Consider the following 22057-nt stretch of genomic DNA (forward strand, 5'->3'; position numbering starts at 1 on the left):
CGCACGAAATCACATTCATATAAGAAAAACGCGTGCGTTGACTAATTCGTTCGTACTTTGGATGCTTTTTTCTTTCTTTCTTTCTTTCTTTCTTTTGTTTGAACGATGATACGCATTTTTCTTTTTTTCTTTCTTTTTGGCGTAATTTGCATGAACGGGTAAAGATGGATGGATGGATGAATAGAGGATAGATGGAAACCTTGAGTCACTTTTTCAAGTTTTCTACCATTCATTAATTGATTGGTTAGCAAAGTAAAAATGAAAATGAATTATTTACCACCCACGCAAACGTTCTCAACGTTCATTATATACATGCGTATCTCTCGACCGCGACGACGGCGGTGGTGACCTTCGTAAAAAACCTATTGGACGCGATTTTCTTTTTTTTTGTTACATCTCGTCTTTTTTAAAAAAAAAAAAATGGAATGATGAGAAGTTTCGGTCGAATTCATTAACGAAAGTTTTGCGTAAAAAGAGCAGAAAAAAATGGCGGGAAATGAAAATTACGCGGCGGTTTAAAAATGCGAGGGAGGAGGGGAAGAGGGAGAGACGGAAGGGGAGGTGGAAAACAAACGATTTCAAATTTTTAAACCCACAGACAACCGCCATCCATTCATTGAATATTTCAAGGCTGGAATTGTTGCAAAACCGAGAGAGAGAGAGAGAGAGAGAGAGAGAGAGAGAGAGAAACAAAAACTTTTAGCAATAATGATAATAGACAGGTATATATACAAATTTAATTGTAGGTTTTTATTTTGCAAATGCGCAAAATTGAATGAATTGCGTTCGTACGACGAAATCAACAAACAAACAAACGAAACGAACGAACAACAACCACACGAATAACAATCGAAATTATAATTTTCTGACGGGGGGAGGGGGGGGGCTTTAATTTTTTTTTTCCCATGTTAAACATTTAAATTTTTTTCTTTTTTTTCCTCATCTCTCTCTTTCTCTTCCTCTCTCTCAGGTAAAGAGAAAATGATGAAATATTTTCTCTCTCTCTCTCTCTCTCTCTACAAACTTTCTGGAGACAATATTTGTGAAATGTGAGCGGCGGCGATCTCAAGAAGAAAGTTGTCCCTTGGGCGAATTTTTTTTTTTTTTCTCTTTCTCAATCTACGTAGAGAGACGTGTATGCGCGCAAATGAAAAAGAAATTCATGCTCGTGTGTTGTATGCGTGCGAGTGTGCGTTTGTGCGTGCGTGTGTCGGAGGCAATCGAAAACTTTTTCTTTCTACGTATTTATTTATTTCTCTCTCTCTCACGCACAATAAACTTTATTACTTTTTTTTTCTTTCTTTCTTTAGGTTTTGTGGGTGTGAAATTACGACTCTCCCGAAGAATTCAACGACGAAGACGACGACGACGACATTTTTAAACCGGATGTAAACGTTTGATTCCTTTTGACTACGACCACGGCGGAAAACGAATTCCCCCTCCCCCTTTTTTGACCAATATTTTGTATAAAAATTTTTCTTTTATTAATCACCCTAGCAGACGCCCTTAAACTTTTTTTTTAAAAACTTGTGGTCAAGGATTGCGTCGCGATATACCCACTCTCGCAAAATGTGTTAAAAAAATGTGAATTTGAAGCAATCAATTCCACGGCTATGGTTTTTTCTTTTTTTTTTTTGCACGTACCATTAATTATTTCAACTTCACCGTACACGTGGCAATAGACAGATACACATACTCTTAGCCAAGTTGTATGTGTTTCATGCTCAATTTTTAATTGTACATTTTCGTTAAGCGATTATTAAACATTTTCTCTCTCTCTCGCACTCTCGACCGATCTCGAAAAATTGTCTTTTTCTTCTTCTTACACGTTCAAAGTGTCATGAGTACACGTTACGACGCATTACATTTAAATTATCCAATAAATGAAAATAATAATTCTTCATTCATCTCGCCATTTTCTTTCTTTCTTTCTCTTACGGTATTTGTGCGAAACCGCAGACGTAAACGAGAGAATGATGCAAAAAAAGAAGAAATTTCACCGTGTCAAAAGAAACAAAACGAAACGAAAAATACCGACGCGACTATTAAAATCCTTTTAAATCAAAATTAAAAAAATTTTATAAAATAGATTTTGATTAAAAATTTATACAAAAAAAAAAAAAAACGAGTTATGTTGTTCATTATTCTCTACGAGCACATAATGGATTCTCATTCGAATCATTTTCGTATCTATTTAATTAATCACAATTTAAAACCGCGAGTCTTTTTTTTAATTGACTTCGTAATCATAATAATAATAATAATAATAAAATAAACTCGCACGAACAAGAAGAACAAAAAGAAAGAGAAAAAAAAAAAACGTTTTTTTTTTTTTAAGGCAACAAACAATGCGAAATAAAAATCAAAGGAAATAATCTCAATCGTATAGACAATAATAATAATAAAAAAAAATTGTCACTTTATAAATTTTTAACGCCTTTCTGGCGCCCAGGTATTAAATAAAAAAAAAACAACAACAACACGTACCTCCTCTCTTTCACATACCTGGGCAAAAAAAAAAAAAATGACACAATCGACAAAGTCAACACGACAAAAAATTCCTTTTTTTTCTCCCCTTCCCTTCCCCCTCCCCCACCACAACTCGTTCGCGTAAAGTCAAACGAAATTTTTTTTTCCTTTTTTTTTCTTGATACGATCGGTAAATAAGACAAATTATATTAACTAATACATTCGCGCAAATGAAAGTGAGAGAGAGAGAGAGAGCGAGGGTAAACGAGAGAGAATGAGAAAGAGAGAGAGAGAAAAGAAACAAACAAAAACAAACAACATTCTTTTCATATTTTAATACCTTATCGTTAGATAAATTCAGGTACTCTGTTACGAAATCTCAAATAAATAAAAAAAAACTGCGGAAATAGTACCTGATACACGCATAATACACGCACTTAAACACGCATTGCACGCGCAATCAATACACGCACGACAACATTCCATTTGTTTATCAATAACATTTAAAATTAATAGAAAAAGATTAGAAAGTGTATTGTAAAAAAAAAAAAGAAAAGTTAAATTAATATATATATAAATATTATCTTTCGATATGGTTTTACATTAACGCTCGCACGCACACGCACACGCACACACGCACACACATCAACGAATTGTATAAACTTTTTCAATGGTGATGTGACAATTTTTGCTTTACACGCGCGCACACACACACACACAGTTCAATAACCAAACTTAAAGTTATTTAATTTAATTTAATGTGTGAGTGCACGCATGTATGCATTCTAGTATATAAATTAATAATAATGATAATTAATAATAATAGTAATAATAATAATAATAATAATAATAATAATAATAATAATAATAATTTACAACACGTTTCCCCATTCTTGCCTTCTTTCCTTCCTTGTTTGCTTGCTTGCGTAGTCCCCCACAAACCGACCTTTCGCCCTCGAATAAAATTGTAGCAGAATTCATATCTTTCTTATCTCAGCTTTTGCAAGCACTCGGACGCACACGCGTGCACGCACACACGCACACAAACGCAATTCAATTCAACCAAATGTCGCAACCGTCTTTTTTCATCATCATCATCATGGAGAGTAGATGAGAGTGGAGAACGAAGAGGAGAATTTTAAAAAAAAAATTGAAAGGAAAGGAATTGAAGAAGAAGGAAAAAGGAAAAAAAAGAGGAAAAGAATTCAAATAATAATAATGATAATAATAATAATGATAATAATAATAATGATAATAATAATAATAATAATAATAATAATAATAATAATAATAATAATGGTAAAATTTAACACTAATTACCTTCTTGCAAAATAATTTTTTTTTTTTTTTCGTCGGCCGAGCCGAACAACAACATTTTGCATTAAACCTAACAGTTACGTACGTATTTTCGACTTTATTATCATTATCATTATCATTATTATTATTTAACACAAATGTGGTTGTTGCTCAACCGATTTTTTTTTTTTTATTATATTCCAGGTTGCGCATTTAAGGTCGGTCGGTCGGTCGATCGATCGATCGATCGTTCGTTCGTTTCGGTTAACTTTCATTAAGCCTTGGATTTATTTATTATCATTATTACTATTTTTTTTTTTTCGTATTGGTTGTAAAAAAAAAAAAAAAATCGATAATGGCGACGATGGCGACGACGACATCGACGGTAAAATAGTAATAATAATAATAATAGTAATAATAATAATAATGATGATGATAACGATAATAAAAAGTTAGAAAATAATCGATTGATTTCCCAATCAAAATTTTATTATTTGTATACTCATCAAAAAACGACTGTCATGGCTGCTACCTTATTGATTTTTTTTTTCTATCTCTCTCTCTCTTCCTTCTCCCCTCCTTCTCCCCCACATATCTCTATCTCTCTCTCTCTCTCCTAATCAAATCACAGTTTATTAACCATTTTAAAATTTATATGTGAAAAATTTATAAGTTGCCATTTTGAAATATTTCCATGTTTCTCTCTCTCTCTCTCTCGCTCTCTCTCTCACTCACTCGTGTTTTTTTTTTCGAGTTATTTCGTTATTTTCAAACGAGTGTGATTCCTTATTGATTGCATATAAAAAAAAAATCAAGTGAAAGTTGCTGAAGTTGTTCTTTTTTTTTTTCTTTTTTTTTTTGTTAATTTTTTGTTTAATTAAGGCCGACTCGACGTTATTATTATTATTATTATTATTATTATTATTATTATTATTATTATTATTATTATTATTTAACAAGAGACGAAACGAACAAAAAAAAGAAAATATCATGGCGGCGTAGGATTGGTCGCCACTTGTAAATTATTATTATTATTATTATTATTATTATAAAAAGCTTTCGTGGAGGAACCGAATCGGAAAAAAAAAAAAAAACGTACACGTAATAACATTATTTACATATTATTTAAATTCAAGATGGTATATTTGCGTCGTCCACTCATCGACATTACATTTTTTTTTTTCTTTTTCCTCTTTTTTTCCTTCATTTTTTTATTGACTTTTACATAATCCGTGTCTTTTCACTTTTCCCCCCTCCCTCCCCTCCCTTCTACTTCCCTCCCCTCCTTTTTTGTTGTCACCTTGCCACCGAATTTTTAAAAAAAAATTTATATCGATATTGGATTCTTAGATCACCAAAAACTTTCAATATGTTTTTTTTTTCGACACAAAAAACAAATTTTAATCTACTTTTCATACGAAACAAAAGAGTGTGAGAGAATGAGAGACAGAGTGAGGAGGAGAGAAAAAGAGAGAGAGAGAGAGACTTAGGAAAAAAACAGAAGAAATTAAAAAATGATGAAACAAATAAAAAACAAACAAAACAAACACACATGCGGAAAAATAACAACAACAACAACAACAACAATTGTCGTAATAACAAATTGGAAAAAGAAAATAATAATAATAGTAATAATAATAATAATAATAATAAAGACACGGTAAAAAAAAAAAAAAAACGTCAAAACTCATTTTTAAAACATTCTTATGTCGATAATGTTATTCTTAAACACACACAAAAAACAGTATATTATATAGAATGGGATAAAATAAAAACAAATTAAACGACGAGGGGGAAGGAAGGAGGTAGAAGGAAATTGGGGGGGGAGAGGTGTGCGAAGGGGGGAACCGGTTAATAACAAAAAGAAAATTACTTTGCTAAATGCATGAACATAAATATATAAAAATGTATATAGAAACTTTTTTTAAAAAAAAAAAAAACTTATGTATATATAAGGAAAAAAAAAAAAAAAACAGAAACATAAATTAAGGTCGTTGAGGTTAAAAATACCCGGAAGAGAATTTGGAAGGACGTCCAGTTACACACGGAGCAAGAGAGAGAGAGAGAGAGAGAAAGAAAACTGGAATCGAAAATTTCTGTTCGATTAAATTAGTTTAAATATATTAATCACTGTTCTATTTAAACGCTCGTTTCATTTTAAAAAAAAAAAAAAAAAACACAAAAAAAAAAAAAAAATTAACCGTCAAAATTTATTTTATTTTTTTTCTACGATTTAAAATGTCGTGGCACGAGAAAAATGATAAAAAACCGTCGAGAGTCGTACAAAAATTGCATAAAAAAAATTGCAAAACTTAAAGAAAATTACAAAACCGTGGCGGCAGACATTTAATATTTCGACAAAACAAAAACAAAAAAAAACTAGAAAAATTAAAACTTTACCTGCTAAGCGTGAAATTAAAAACAAAAAAAAAAAAAAATTAAAATGGCGATTGTTTTTAATTTTTTTCTTTCAAATCCTGCCATTATTTTTTTAAAAAAAAAACTTGTTTCGAAAATCTTTTGCTTTCCAGTTTTTTTATCATCTTTTCGTTTATATTCATTTTATCCAGGAAACTACCGTCGAGAAGATGAAGTGTTAGTCTAGGTAGGGAGGGGAGGAGGAGGAGGTTTTAAAATAAAACGTTCGAAATAAATAAAAGGAGGATGCCATATGGTCCTTTTTGCCCAGGAATTATTCATACAAACGAACCCCACGCAAACACAAAAACATTTTTTTTTCTCTCTCTCTCTCCCTCCTTACTTCCCTCCTTCCCTCCCTCTCACTCTCTCTCTCTCTCTCTCTCTCTCTCTCTCTCTCTCTCTTTCTTTCCAAAAATACGTTTCAATTTTATCATTCGTGAGATTTTTACCCCAAAACCAAAAAAAAAAAAAAATCTGCCTTCTGCTCTTTTTCTCTCTCTTTTCTTTTCAGGTAGGCAGACGACGACGACGACGACGATGTATCGATTGTTCGATCGATCGATCGATCCATCGATCGCACCTGGTCATTTTATTCATCAAATGCACGTTTTTACAAAAAATTCTTAGAAAATCAGAGCAAAATTTTAAACGTCATCATTCTCTCAACAAAAGATGAACATTCTTTTAAAAATCCATTTCGAGATTTTATTGGGGCAAAACAAAAAAAAAATTCATTATTATTATTATTATTATTATTATTATTATTATTATTATTATTATTATTATTAGTTGGCTTAGATTTATTGCTTTTGTATTTGTTTTTTATTTTTTCTTTTCCTTTTAATCTGAAAGCTGATTTTTTTTAGACAATAGAAACCCGAAATGCATTAATTAAAATTAATGAACGACAGATACGACATAATGCGAAATTATACGTATATACGAATACGGGGAGGGGAGGGAAAATCATCATCATTATCATTTTAAAAGTGTTACATCTGTGATTTTTTTTTTTTTTTTTAAACAAACTGCATTCCACACACACATATATATAATTAAAAAATTTAACAGGTACCAGAACGTTATATATATATCAACAAAAGTAAATAAGCATTAATAATAATAATAATAATAATAGTAACAGTCATAATATTATTATTGTTATTAATAATGATAATAATAATAATAAAAAAGACATTGACAAGTTGTATTTTTTCAATTGGATACGTAGAGGAAACCGTTGACGACGACGATGATGACGACGACTACTACCACCCGTCAAATAAGTGGAGAATATCATTAAATATTATTATTATTCCATTGTCGAAAAGGGGATAATGTAAATATATGGAGTCTATCGCCTAGAGAGAGAGAGAGAGAGAGAGAAAGAGAGAGAGAGAGAGAGAGCATTATTCATTCCCTTTTCAAATCGAATTAAATGGCGATAAAAAAAGATAAAAATCCGCAAGAGTTTTTAAAAATGGCGAAACGGATCCATCCTATTTTAAAAGATTAATGAAAATTGATATGAAAAGATGTCCGATTCCAACCGTACAAAGAAAAAGTAATAATAATAATAATACTGAGCAAGTGTCGAATTTTCTCGAACGCAATCGTAAACCAAACAACCTTTTCATTTCCTTGTACCCGTTCGAAATGTCGCGAAAACTGTCGCCAACTGTAAACAGGAAGAATCGGGTAAAAAAAATGATACGCAAATCAAACGACCGGTTATTGCGATCGACGCAAATACGCTACGTCAGACCCGCGTAAGTCAAAAAACAAAACAAAAAATGCACCGACATCAAAAACAATTACCCTTTACCCTATCCCCTTCTCCTCTTCCTCCCCCTCTCCCTCCCCGGGAAAAAGTGTGAATTCGTTGAAATATCAAAAAAAAAAAAAAAATAGCAGAAATAAGCAGAATAGGACAAAAATTATTATACGGGACTATTTAAACTAAAAGAAAGAAAAAGAGAGACAGAAAGATAGAGAGAAATAGAGAGAGAGAGAGAGAGAGGGAAAGAGAAAGAGAGAGAGAGATACTCAGAACATTCTAGAGGAAACAAATAGAAATTTTAAAAGCGGGCTGACCGATGAAGACACCGTCAAAAAACGACCACGACCTGTCGTTTATTAAATAAGGAATAATAATAATAATAATAATACTTCTCGGAGAGTTAAAAGCTTTCAAGTACCGTAACCAACCAAGACGTTGACGACGACGACGAACAAGAAACCGTAAGACTGAAAATTACTAATAATAATAATAATAATGGTATAATAAAGGAAAAAAACGTAGAGATAGATAGTAACAATGTGAAAGACAACAACGTCTTTTTTTTAAGTCCTTTTTCGTAATAATCGCCTTACGTTGATTAGATTATCGCGTCCGACTTACGCGTTTTGACCATATACAAATCCGAATTGTTGACACGGTTCCGAGATATAAAAAAAAGAATCTTGTCAGGTTTTCGGGCCATCTAAGCAAATCTTATGAGTTCCTTAAACAGACCCAACCGATTCTCGCATATTATAACAATTTTTATCGTTGTGCCGATTTTATTAAATTTCTAATGTTGTTTGATTACCGCAAAAAAAAAAAAAAAAAAATTAAAAACAATTGAATTTGTTTTTCATTATTTCATGATAGATACGACGACAAACACACACACACACACATGCATCGCCTTCCGCATTTGTTCGTAACAAACAAACAAATAAACAAACAACCAAGGCGTATATATACATATACACATTTAACATATTTCCGTTTATTTATTTGCTTAAACGTGGAAAAATAAATAAAAATAAAAAAATTTTTTCCAAATCAAAAAGAAAACATTATGATTTTCCAAATGGAAAAACGTATCGAGAGGAGTGGAGTGGGAGTGGGGAGAAAATGTACAAGCCAAGAAAGGGCTGGGACTCCCTTTAAATTTAACAGAGAGAGAGAGAGAGAAAGAGAGAGAAAATACAATTTTATCACGATTGAAATGACCCCAGAGTTGTTTTTGTTTTCCCTCTCACTCTCTCACTCTCTCTCTCTCTCTCTCCTTTTTAAACTTTTATTAAAATCACGTGAAGTTTTTGGTTATTCGAGAGTGTTCTCTCGACACAAAGCATAATTCATGCATGTCGTCGTTGGCTGTATATAAACATAGTAAATGCGGAAGTTTGGTCGTGTCATACACTTCGAATTATACGAGTCTCACATTTGAATTTTTTTGTTTTGTTTTAAATAAAATCCAAAAAAAAAAAAAAATTCATAGGAACGTGACTCGTTCCTTTCCCTACCTCCCCACTCCCTCAACACGCACACGCACACACAAACGCAAACAAATCGCTAAAAACTTTTTTGCAATATTTTCAATTCAAAAAAAAAAAAAAACAAACAAAAAAACAAACAAAAAAACAAAAAAATAACGAATTTGCTTACGCGAATATTTTTTCTTTTTTTAAACAATAATAATAATAATAATAATAATACTAACAGCAACGAGGCACACAACCCGTTTTCGTTGCTTTCCCTACACTCGAATTGTCCCCCACCCCCACCACCTCCCCCCCAAACGAATTCAAAGTATGCTTAGTAAGTAACTTTCCTTTGTTTAATCATAAACACGGATTTACATGCACACTTCGATGCATTCATCGAAAAAAAAAAAAAAAAGAAAAAAAAAATACACGAATTCAAAGTTCATTCATGGGTTCACACACACACGCACACACACACACATATGAACGTGTGAATCGATATATATCGAACACATACTTGCTTGCCACACATTCGATAAGCTTTCTCCGACGAAAGGTCGAAGTAGTAAATAATAATAATATTAAACGTGTAAGGTTGAAAAATCAAAGATTGCCTGCCTGCATGCCTGCTTGCCAACCAACCAACCAACCAACCAACCATTAGGACGATTTCGTCGCGCAAATTCTCATCCTATTTAAAACTATCATCATCATCGTCATCATCATTTTTCCTTATGATAATCGATACGGAATTACATAGCTTTTTTTCATCTTCATCTTTTTCTTCTCTTTAAGAGAAACACTCATCATCATCATCATCATCATCATCATCATCATCATCATCATGGTGCCTCAACCCATTTGATTTGAATAATTTTAGTCACTCGTGATTTTTCTTTTTCTTTCTTACATTAATTTATTGACATTTCAACAAAACTTGGGTCATTTGAATGTTTGTGTTACTCAACGAACAAAAATTATACGATTAATTACAAAGTTAGATAAATATCCTTTTAATGCCCGCAATAATAATAATAATAATAATAATAATAATAATAATAATAATAATAATAATAATATGTGACGTCGAGATTTATTCGGCAGATATACATATAATGTAATAAAAAAAAATCATTAATATTTATATATACTCCCGAGTTCGATCTAAGATAAGGATACCATTTTTTTTTTCTTCTTCTTTATCGTCATCATCATTATTATTATTACTACGATGAGATCTCACACGTCCCGAGGGAAATATGTGCATACGATGGGTGAGAAAACAAAGTTCAAACGCATACACGCACGCAGGCACACACGCAAAAACGGCAAATCTAGAAATTTGGGAGGGTTGCTATTAATAATAATAATAATATTAGACCGTTGAAAAATAACGGGGAACCGAATGGAGGTCAAGAGAGGTTGTACCGCCGAACAAAGAACGTTGAGAACAACCGAGACCTTGTGAACCCGAAATGAAAGCACTTTCAAACGAGGTCCCGTATATAAGAGCGTAGCAAACAAACGCTATCATCATCATCATCATCATCATCATTGGACAACTGCTGTGAGCACCATTTGTGCCATTTCATTCATTTCTTAAAAAAGAATCGGTTAACTTTTTCAAAGTTGTCTCTCTCTCTCTCTCTCTCTCTCTTTCGCATACACACGAAAACGATTTCTATTCTTTTTTTTTTTTTGTCGAAAACAAACGGTTGATTCTCTCGTACGAAAATGGAAAATCCAAAAAAAAAAAAAAATATATATCACTCAACGCCGCCGTCACAACCGACGTAACAAGATAAATTACGGAACAAACAAATAGTAATAATAATAATAATTTCGCCTATCACTCAGGAAGAAAAGAAGGAAAAATTAAAAATCATTTCTCTTTCCCTCTCTCTCTCCTTCCCTCCCCCCCCTCTCTCTCTCTCTCTCTTTATCACCGATATCTATCCGTAGTAATTAATATTTTGCACAGGATGTTTTTAATCTTTCTTTCTTTTGATACGTTCAATGTAAAAATTGCACTTATCAATTCTTATCGAAAAAAGCTAAAACTTTCGCAAATGTTTTCACCTTCCCTTCCTTTGCAAATGTCGCCCTGTACTCCTTCACTTCCTCCCTTCCCCCCTCCCTCGCAGTTCGACGCTTCGAAAATCATCATCATCATCATTATTAAAAAAATTATTAAATTTTTTTAAATACGTCAGCCTACTAGTCAAGGTTCGAATGATTTGGAGCGTGAAAAGATTTAAGTAGGCAACGGCTCTGATAATTCTTCTTCTTCTTCTGCTCTCTTCTGCTATACCACCACCACCACGTATACACTAACTGGTCCACTCGCGGAGAGAGAGAGAAACTCTTACTTCTAGCACAAGAGTTCAATATAATTTGGAACGAACGGCGACTAAGTCGTTGTTGTTGTTGTTGTTGTTGATTCTCTTCATCGTGTGCATAAGAAGTTTAAAAAAAAAAAATTCCCGCCAAAAAAAAAAATCTATTTACGTTCGTATAAGTTGTTGTTGTTGTTGTCGTGAGAATAAACAAAAACTTATTGTTTTTATTTATATATAAATTTTTTTTTTCTCAAAATGGAATGTGTGTCAGTACGACCCAATTATATTACATGAATCCGTGTGAAAAAAAAAAAAAAAACTAAAAACTTGTGCTTCGTTTTCGATATTCCCCCCCCCCTCTTTCTCTCTCTCTCTCACACGCACACACACTCGTGAAGAATATTTATTAATTTTAATTAATCGATTCTTCTTTCTCTCTCTCTCTTTCCCTACCTCCCTCCCCATCTCTTCGCCAAAGGGAAGATCCAGTCTAGAAATCTGATCGTTAGATTTGGTATATTTAGAAAAAAAAAAAAAACCCGCGGAAGCATTCCAGTTTTGAGAAATAAGTAGTGGCCCCAGGAGAACCGAGTAGATCAATATATACAAAGTTCAACCCGAAAAAATAAAAAATTTATGTACATACATATACATAAACTTTTGTCTTGCGGTCGCCATTTTACAAAATGTTGAAGAGAAAAAAGAAAAAAAAACTCCGACACTTTTAAATTTAAATCGAACCTCGCTCGAGGGATTATTATTTTTTTCATCGGTTAACATACACGCACACGCACACGCATACGCACACACGCACACCCGTGTACGCATGTATTTTTGCATTTATCGTCACGATTATTATTAATATTATTATTATTATTATTACGCGTTAACCCCGAAAATAATTTATTTTAACTTACATAAGTTTTTTTTAACGGTAATTTTTCTCTCTCTCTCTCTTTAGGATTTTCGTTAGGATTTTCTATTTCGTCGCGTAATAACATTTTCACGAACACAAAAAAAGAAAATTCTTTTCTTTTCTTTTCTTTTCTAGGCTCCCGGGGGGGGGGGGTATATGTCGGTCGGTCGGTGAGCGAGTCGTGAAAAAAAAAAAAAAAATCACCGACACCTTGTGATTAAATATGCAAAATATATTTTATAATTAATCTCAAATGTTTTTTCTTCTAGAAACGACTTGGAAAAAAAAAAAAAAGGCGATTGAGAAACGAGTACCTGAAGGTATGCAAGCAAACATTCAAACTTTTTTTCAGCAAGATTTAAAATGTTAATGTTGTTATTATTATTATTATTATTATTATTATTATTATTATTATTATTATTATTCGCCTCGAACGTTTTAAAACTCATTCGAATTTAATTAAAAAAAAAAAACCTTTAATTCAGTTTAAGAATTTTTTCTTTTTTTAAAGAGAGGGGAGAAGGGGAGAAGGGAAAAGAGAAAAATCTTTTTCCCCCCGCTCTTCTCCTCCTCCCTCCCTCCCCCGAAATAAAAAAATATCAATCAAAATATCAAGTTTCACGATGGGCTTCTTAAAAAATAATAATAATAATAATCATTTTCTTTCTTAACCAAGTAGCCTTCTGTCTTCCTCAAGTTTTGTATAACCTTTAAACTGTCGCACACACACACACACACACAACAAACAAACAAACAAACAACAAACACACACACACACACACACGATTCGTTTCCGCATTTTTTTTCACATTTACGAACCGGTCTGACAAAGTTTAAAGTTAAAATTAAGAAAAAACTAAAAAAAAAACCGCAAGTTACATCAAACCTCATTAAAAAAATCCGACATTTAATAATAATATAATACCAACCGTAGGAAAATTTTTCCCCGAAAAACATAATGAATGTAAATGACATTTAAACAAACAAACAAACAAACGTAACAAACGCAACAAACACATAACGTTTGTTTGTATATTTTAAAAAAAATGAGGGAAAATAACTTTTTTGTTAAATTAACCAAAATTTTGTTTTTTTATCTCATATCCGCCATTTAAAATCTCAAGTTTTTTTTTGGAACTTTCTTTATACGGAAATCACTATTCAGAATAACATCATTTGTTCCTTGCTTTCTCCCCTCTCTCTCCTCCATTCCCTTCTATCCCCTTTCAATCTCTCTCTCTCTCTCTCTCTCTCTCTCTCTCTCTCTTACTTATTAACATTTAAATTTGACAAAAAAAACAACAAACACGAAAAACGGATCAACAAATTTTTCTTCTTCTTCTTCTTCATCATCAACTCCATCATCAACTTTCTACTCTGAGAGGAAAGCAAGAGAGAGAGAGAGAGAAAGAGAGAGAGAGAGAAAGAGAAAACAAATCGTTTAATCAATAAAAAACAAAAAAAAAAAAAACGACGATGACTCAAATTTATCGATTTAAAAAAATTCGTGATGTGAGGCCCGAAAAACGCGGGACGTGGATTGCCACGTTTTATTTTATTAATAATAATAATAATAATAATATTTCGTAACGTTCGTCGCCGTTATTATTATTATTATTATACGAAGTCGCAAGCGTCGAATGATTTATTATTATTATTATTTTGTGACATGTGAAACGACCATTTTGGTTTTTGTTTTTCCGTTAATAATGATTTGCGTAAGAATGAATCAGAATTGAAAAAACAAAAACAATGGGGAAAAATCAACTGACTAATTTTATTAAAACATGTTGGTAATGTTTTTTTTTTTAAAAAAAAAAACAAAACAAAACGCCTACCGCGTATAGTCGTCGACGTCGTCGTCGTCGTCGTCGTCGTCATCGTCATCATCGAAAAAACAAAACCAAGACTTTTTTAGACAATCAAATGATCCCCATTCAACGAGGAAGAACCCTTCCTTGTTTTTTAAAGCCCTCCCCATACTGCCACCAAAAAAAAAAAAAAAAACAAATGCGCAATCTTTAAATGAATTTATCTCTCTCTCTCTCTTCTCGTTAACGAACGTTATTCAATTCATTTCAATACATTATAACTTTACTTCTTCTTCTTTTTAAATAAAATAAAATATAAAAAAAAACAAGCGAAGATGGTTAAAAATGTTTTTTTTTTCTTTTCTCTCTCTTTAATCTCAAATATCATCTCTCTCTCTCTCTGCAAATTAGTTTGAGAACATCTTCCAGTATTATTGTACAAAAAAAAAAAAAACGCTTCTAAACAACTTTAGAGAGAGAGAAAAAAAAAGTGCGTGTATATGTGTATATACATATGAATTTTAAAACAAGTTTTTCTTCATTTGGGTTTAAAATAATAAAAGACGCGTTTGCAAACGACGACGATGACGACTCGCGTGTGTGCGTGTGTGCGTGTGCGTATTTTTTTGACGAAATCCCGACTCTTTTAATAAAATTTAAAAAACTTTTTCTTTTTTTTTTTTTCTAATAACTTACATACGAAAAACAACAAAACGACATGTTTGTTCGCGTGAATTTTCAACAAGCTGAAATTCAACGGGTGGGTGGGGTGGGGTGGTAAGAGTGAGGTTAGGAGTGAGAGGTAGGGAATAGGTCGAAACAAAAGAAAAATAATAAATTGAAAAAAACCGCAGAGTTGCAAAACAATGTCCTTGTCTACAACGTCGAAGTAAGAAAAATGAAGAGAGAAAGAAAGAGCGAGAGAGGGAGGTGGGGGAGAGAGGAGGGAGGGAAAGAGAGAGAGAAAAAAAAAGAAATTAAAATTGGAAAATTGATTAATGGAAACAAACAAATGGAAAAAAAAACTTACACACTCTCAACTACGTGACCGAAAAAATAAATAAAATAATCGACGATTTCAAAATGGCAGAAACGAAAAAAAAAAAAAATTTCATGTACCCGTCAACAAACCACCACCACCACCACCATCAGGATTCAAAAGCACACAAAACACTTCTCGCGTTCCTCCCTCCCCTCACCCTCCTCCTCATTCTCTCGAATAAATTTCCAACAACACATTTTCCACCTGAGCATTTTCAATTTCCATAAATTGTCATACGTAATAATAATAATAATAATAATAAGGAACGCATTCAAACGTTATACATAAAAGTACCTTCAAGATGATGACTGTTTCGACATGTGAAACCCCATCAATGGTCAACATTTGTTCTTATTTTGTGTTAAACGAGCGCGCACGCACACACGCATACACACACACACACACAAAAGAACACCTACTACCTACATTTACCTTTCGGATTTTATATATACATTCGATCGTTGTAGGTCACAGTACCGCCCACGAACCAGTCTCTCGGCCATTTTTTTTTTTTTTTTCTTATTCTAAACTCTTCCACTTTTTTCTCTCTCTCTCCAGATCCGATAATTTATTAAACTAATACTAAATAATAATTTGTTTTTTTTTTTTTTTTATTCAACAATATTAAAATTTGACTCCGTTTCGAGATTCAAACGCTCGAATCGATTTTTTTTTTTTTTTTTGGCCACGTCAAAAAAACAAACCGCAATAATAATAATAATAACTAATTATTATTATCAAGTGTTATGCATACGTGAAAACATTTTGTTTTTTTTTTTTTTATTGCACATGCAAGTATGACAACAAAGATATTGAAGGTCAAAGGTTTATTATTATTAATATTATTATTGTTTTTTTTTTTTTTATTTCGACATTATCAGAAACGAATTAATTAATTTCGCATGGCAAAACGAATTTCTAATCAATATCGGCACGCCATTATCAATCATCATATCACCGATAAAAAATTTTAAACAAAAAAAAAAAAGGAAAAGCGAAAAAGAGAGCAAAGGCGAATAAAAAAAAAAAAAAAAAATTTTTTCTCAAATGATTGACGACCTAAACGAATCAATAATAATCAACGTCGACCTGATAATCATATCAATAAAATTTTAAAATTTCATCGTGTACGTAACGTAACAGACACACACGCACACGCACACGCACACACGAAAAGAAAAGAAAAAATGGGCGTTAACGACAACACAGAAGCTGCCTGCCACCACCTTCATTAATACACTTTCTCCTTTTATACAAAAAAAAAAAAAAAACTCAGAACAACATGAGTTAATTCAATACAATCATCTTCCCTCATATTTATCATTATTATCATCATCATCATCATCATCATTATTTTTTATTTTATTAAATTATATAAAATATATAAAAAAAACGACGAGAGATCGCCATCATTCTTTCTTTCATACTTTTTTTTTTCAACTTTCCATTTTTTTTTTTTTTTAAAACCTCCCCGCATGTAAGATTCGACGACGACGTCAACAAACAAACAACAAACGGGAATAAAAAAAATTTTTTTTTCGAAACAACCATAACTCGAAATTATTATTATTATTATTATTACGAGATGATAATCTTTTCGTAAAATTAACCAACAAACCATTCGTGATATTTTATTAATAACAAAATTATTTACATGTATTATAAAAAAAAAATATTAAAACGACAAACATTTTATTTTAAATAAACAAACAAACAAACAACAGTACCAACAACAACAACAACAACAACGACTAAAATCCTTGAAATTAACGAAAAAAAAATTAACGTTCATGCACACACATACACAGAAGAGAGAGAGAGAGAGAGAGAGAAAGAGAAAACCTAAACGATTGACATTGAATTTATTTATTGAAATATTTTAATAAAACAATTTTCGACAAAAAAACAAAAATTTCGTCATCATCATCATCATCATCATCATCATCATCATCATCATTATCATCGTCTTATTAAAAAGTACGATTTTAACAAAAAAAAATCCACAAAACTTAATAATAATAATAAAAACGTATATAAATAAATAAAAATGCGAAAAAGAAAAATTTTTTTTTCATTAATATTATTATTATTATTATTATTATTATTAAATTTTTCATAACGATCAGGGAGCGGATGTTTGATGACCTCAAAAAAAAAAAAAATATTTTGTTGCTAATGAATTAAAAAAAAAAAAAAAATCATCGTTTCTTCAAAGGATGCGAGAGAGAGAGAGAGAGAGAACCAAAGAACCAAAGAGTGAGAGAGAGAGAGAGAGAGAGAACCAAAGAACCAAAGAGTGAGAGAGAGAGAGAGAGAGAACCAAAGAACCAAAGAGTGAGAGAGAGAGAGAGAGAGAAAGAGTAAAAAGTTATTGACATCTAAACTCATGCACAAGGAGGCATTTATATCATCGGCCGTGTGTTTTATTATTATTATTATTATACAACAAAAACATAAATGAATTGAAATTTTTTTTTTTTTTTTAAATAAAGAAGAGAAAAGAAAAAATAAAATATAAAAAAAAAAAAAAAATTCTAAGAAAACTCTTTTCTTCAGGTTCAGGTTTCTCGAATAAAAGAGAAAAATATTTTTTTTTTTTTTTTTTTTTTTGCACGATGGCCATGCCCAAATCACGATCATCGCAAATGAACCCAATTCTCTCAACTTATTATGTAAAAACAACAACAAAAGGTCAAAATAAATTCTATTTCAATTAAAGATCACATAATCTATGACGACAATGATTATGATAATAATAATAACAACAAGGATTGAGACCCCAATAATAATAATAATAATAATTTTTATTAATTATTTTACCCAAATCCCTCACATTTCCTTTCCTTTCTACGCATATTTATTTAAAACCATACGAATCGTTCTATTTAACGTGTATCGATCCATCGATCCATCGATTCATCGATATATCGATCGATCGTAACGAAAAGAGAGAGAGAGAGAGAGAGAGAGAGAAACCATTTACAAAATAAAATAGAATTTTTTTTTTTTTCAAAACGCCCTTTCTTGTCGTTCTTTATTACTAATATTATTATTATTATTATTTAAATGCGAATATTTGAAGAAAAAAAAAAAAAAAACGCCTACAAAGTAAAAGACGAACGACGACGACAACAATAACCCACCGTGCCAACCAACATCTATGACAATAATAATAATAATAATAATAATAATAATAATAATAATAATAATAATAATAAATTTATTAACTAAGCAGAAGAAATAATTGATTAGTTTGCTTTTCTTTTTTTTCTCCTTAACGAAAAAAAAAAAACCATAATCGATTTTGTAAGAAAAGAAAAATTAGGATTAATTAATAATAATAATAATAATAATAATAATAAATATAAAAGACGCGTTTTCAGGCACGCGGCGCACGCGCACACACTCCCCCACCCACATTATCATAACGAGACCCTTAAGTTAATATCATTAAAATAAATTCTTTATTTTATTTCATTCTGTTTTTTTTTTTTTTAATGCGAATTTTTTTGGGGGGACGACGAAAACGAAAAGGAAAATCGATTGTGATAATAATAATAATAATAATAATAATTTGCCAAGGTCACACGAAACTCATTCTTACTTCAGGTAACAAAAAAAAAAAAAAAAAAAAAATTCGAAAAATTTTTCACGTGGCGGCAGCGTCAAGGATAACCAAACGAAAATTACAATAATAATAATAATAATATTCTTTCTTTTTTTTCTTTCATTCTTTTTGGAAAATTCACACTCTCTCGAGGTTTTCTTTTTCTTTTCTTTTCATCATTACAAATGTTTAATTAATTTAATTATAAATTAAAACGTGATTACATGACATTAAGTCAATTTTCTTATCTGAACAAAAAATGAGAAAATGAGCTGGAGTTTTTTTTTTTTTTTTTTTTTTGTTTTCACTTTTGCCATTTTAAATCACGCGTAAATATTTAACTTGTTACACATAATTTTTTTCCTTTTATTTTCTTTTCTTTCTTCCATTATTATTATTATGTTTTTCTATGACATCGAATAACGTCAACTATTTAAAAAAAAAAATGAACACGTCAAATAATAATAATAATAATGCTTTTCCCCCCTACTCGTCATATCACCTATAATCGATAACGTACACAAACACACACACACACACGTCAGCAACGGTTTATATGACTAATGAATTAATTTTCCAATTTTTTTTTTTTTCAGGTTTTTCTTTCATCACTTTTCCTCCCACACGCACGCACGCACGCACTTACACGCACACACTTCATTTCATTACGTTTTTCAAGAAAAAAAACCTCGGATTTTTTAACGACTAAGACGACATATTGTTTTGTGCAAAAGAAAAAATCCGCACAAAAAACCCTCCCCCCCCCCCCCAAAAAAAAAAAACATTTTTAAGGTTTCCATAATTGTGGTTAAAAGCTTAAAAAAAAATTTTAACTTGCGACCTCGGAAAATCGAAATAAAAAAAAAAAAAAACCCGTACAAAATTATTAATCACGATTTCACGCATTTGATTTTTTTTTTATATGGCCTTTGAATTACAAAAAAAAAACACACGAATACGCACACATACACGTACACGCACGCACGAATTCAGATACCATTTCAACGCACGCACATACACACACACACACACACATTTAAAAATACTAAATAGTAGGGAAAAAAAGGAAAGCTCGTTTATACAATATGTTAACGATGATGATGATGATGTTCTTTCAAACACTCAACCATATTTAATAACGAAAGGAAGAAACCCCCCCCCCCCCAATAGAGTCTCGACAGAAAGAAAGGGAAAGAAAAAGAAATTTTCTATCATTATTATTATTATTAGTCAACTTATTCGAAATGTATGTACATAAAATGAAATAATTGTAATGTAAATGTTGGTGCCACGAGCGAGTTAAGTTTCAATTGACAGGTAAAATTCGTTTGAGGCAAAAATAAGAGAAACAACAAAAACTCACCTTGCAAAAGGTAAACTTTCCACTTCATAATGTTTTTCAATATTATCAGTAGAAAGCAGTCTTTCCATAACTTCAGGAGCTAATTCCAAATATCCAGATTTAAAAGGTTCACTACTCGTACCTCCAGCCAATTGTGGAGGCTGTGTGGTACATCTTCTTGGGCCTTCCAGCCTCCGTGAGGTTACACTTATCATTTCCCTCATTAGATGTTAAACGATAATAATAATAATAAAACACAAAATTATACTTCTTTTTCTTTTTCACATGTACATATATATATTTATATATTTACGGAAACATTTTTTTTTACGGATTATGCCGCGCACATGATCCACACGTTTTTTAATTGATGTGTGTATAAAACAACTTGTTAAAAACACAAAAAAAAAAACTGTAATGTAATTATTATTATTATTATTATTTTCCAATATGTTTTTCTCTTTTTAACTATTATTATTATTTGTAGTGGTAAATAATTGTAAACGATTTAACAACATTTTTCTCTGTCTTTATTTATCACTTCCCGTAAGTACCAAGTTATTGTAAATAAATTTTGATTTTTCATAATTATTATTATTATTATTATTATTAGTATTAATCACTCATTTATTTTCAAATAAATTGTAAATAAAAATTAATTTTTAAAATAATAATAATATTAATTAAAGCACACCGTCGTGTTGTCGACAACAAACACGCATATTTTGTATTAAAAAAAAAAAAAATTATGAGTACACAAACTGTAAAAACTGATGATGATCACTAAATTTGTGAAAAAGCAACCATTAATTTTTCTTTTTCTTCTTCTGTTAATTTTAATTTTAAAAATTATAACAAAACGATTCAATAAATAAAATATATATACACGAACACGGATACAAACACAGAAACAAACACAAATCCGGAGCTAGTTTAACAACACCTGCATTGAAAATTGAAAACTGAAAAAACACAAAATGGCGGCGCCGACAACTATACTCCGTCGACCAAACAACCAAACTCCTAACGGACTTGCAGCCGAATGATTCACGTTTTCGTTTTGAATGATCGCCAAGTGGAAGTAGAGAAATCATGGCTGACCGTTGTTGTCGTTGAATACACGTCTTTTTTTTTCACGTCGCGGGAGAAATGTCAGAGCGTTTACATTATTTTTTTAAAATTTTGCCGCAATATGTGTGTGTGTGTGTACACAAACAAACTCGCACATCTAAAAAAAATTTTTTTTTCTTTTTTTTTTTTTTTTTTTGTTATATACAATAACATTTTAAACATCATCATCATCATCATTATTATTATTATTATTATTATTATTATTATTATTATTATTATTATTATTAAATTAATACATATTATTATTATTATTAAATCGATACATTTTAATAAAAAACATTTAAAAATTTAATAATTCCAATCATTTCAATTGAACGTTTTCACGTACTCTCTTACGTAATAAAACATGTAATAACTTTTAGCAAATAATAATAATAATGATAATAATAATATTATTATTATTAATTTTCATATTATAACAAAAC

General features: G+C 30.9%; 1 protein-coding gene across 1 annotated transcript; it reads right to left on the reverse strand.

The window, feature by feature from the left end:
• Positions 1 to 20049: 20049 nt before the first annotated feature.
• Positions 20050 to 20716, reverse strand: Phum_PHUM065590 (uncharacterized protein; the record flags this gene model as incomplete). Its single annotated transcript, XM_002423487.1, has 2 exons — positions 20050 to 20086; positions 20523 to 20716. The coding sequence occupies 2 exons, from the start codon at positions 20714 to 20716 to the stop codon at positions 20050 to 20052; spliced, it is 231 nt and encodes a 76-aa protein (XP_002423532.1).
• Positions 20717 to 22057: the final 1341 nt, after the last annotated feature.

This window comes from Pediculus humanus, genomic scaffold, assembly GCF_000006295.1.
Source record: "Pediculus humanus corporis 1103172107413 genomic scaffold, whole genome shotgun sequence".
Taxonomy (NCBI): Eukaryota; Metazoa; Arthropoda; class Insecta; order Psocodea; family Pediculidae; genus Pediculus; species Pediculus humanus.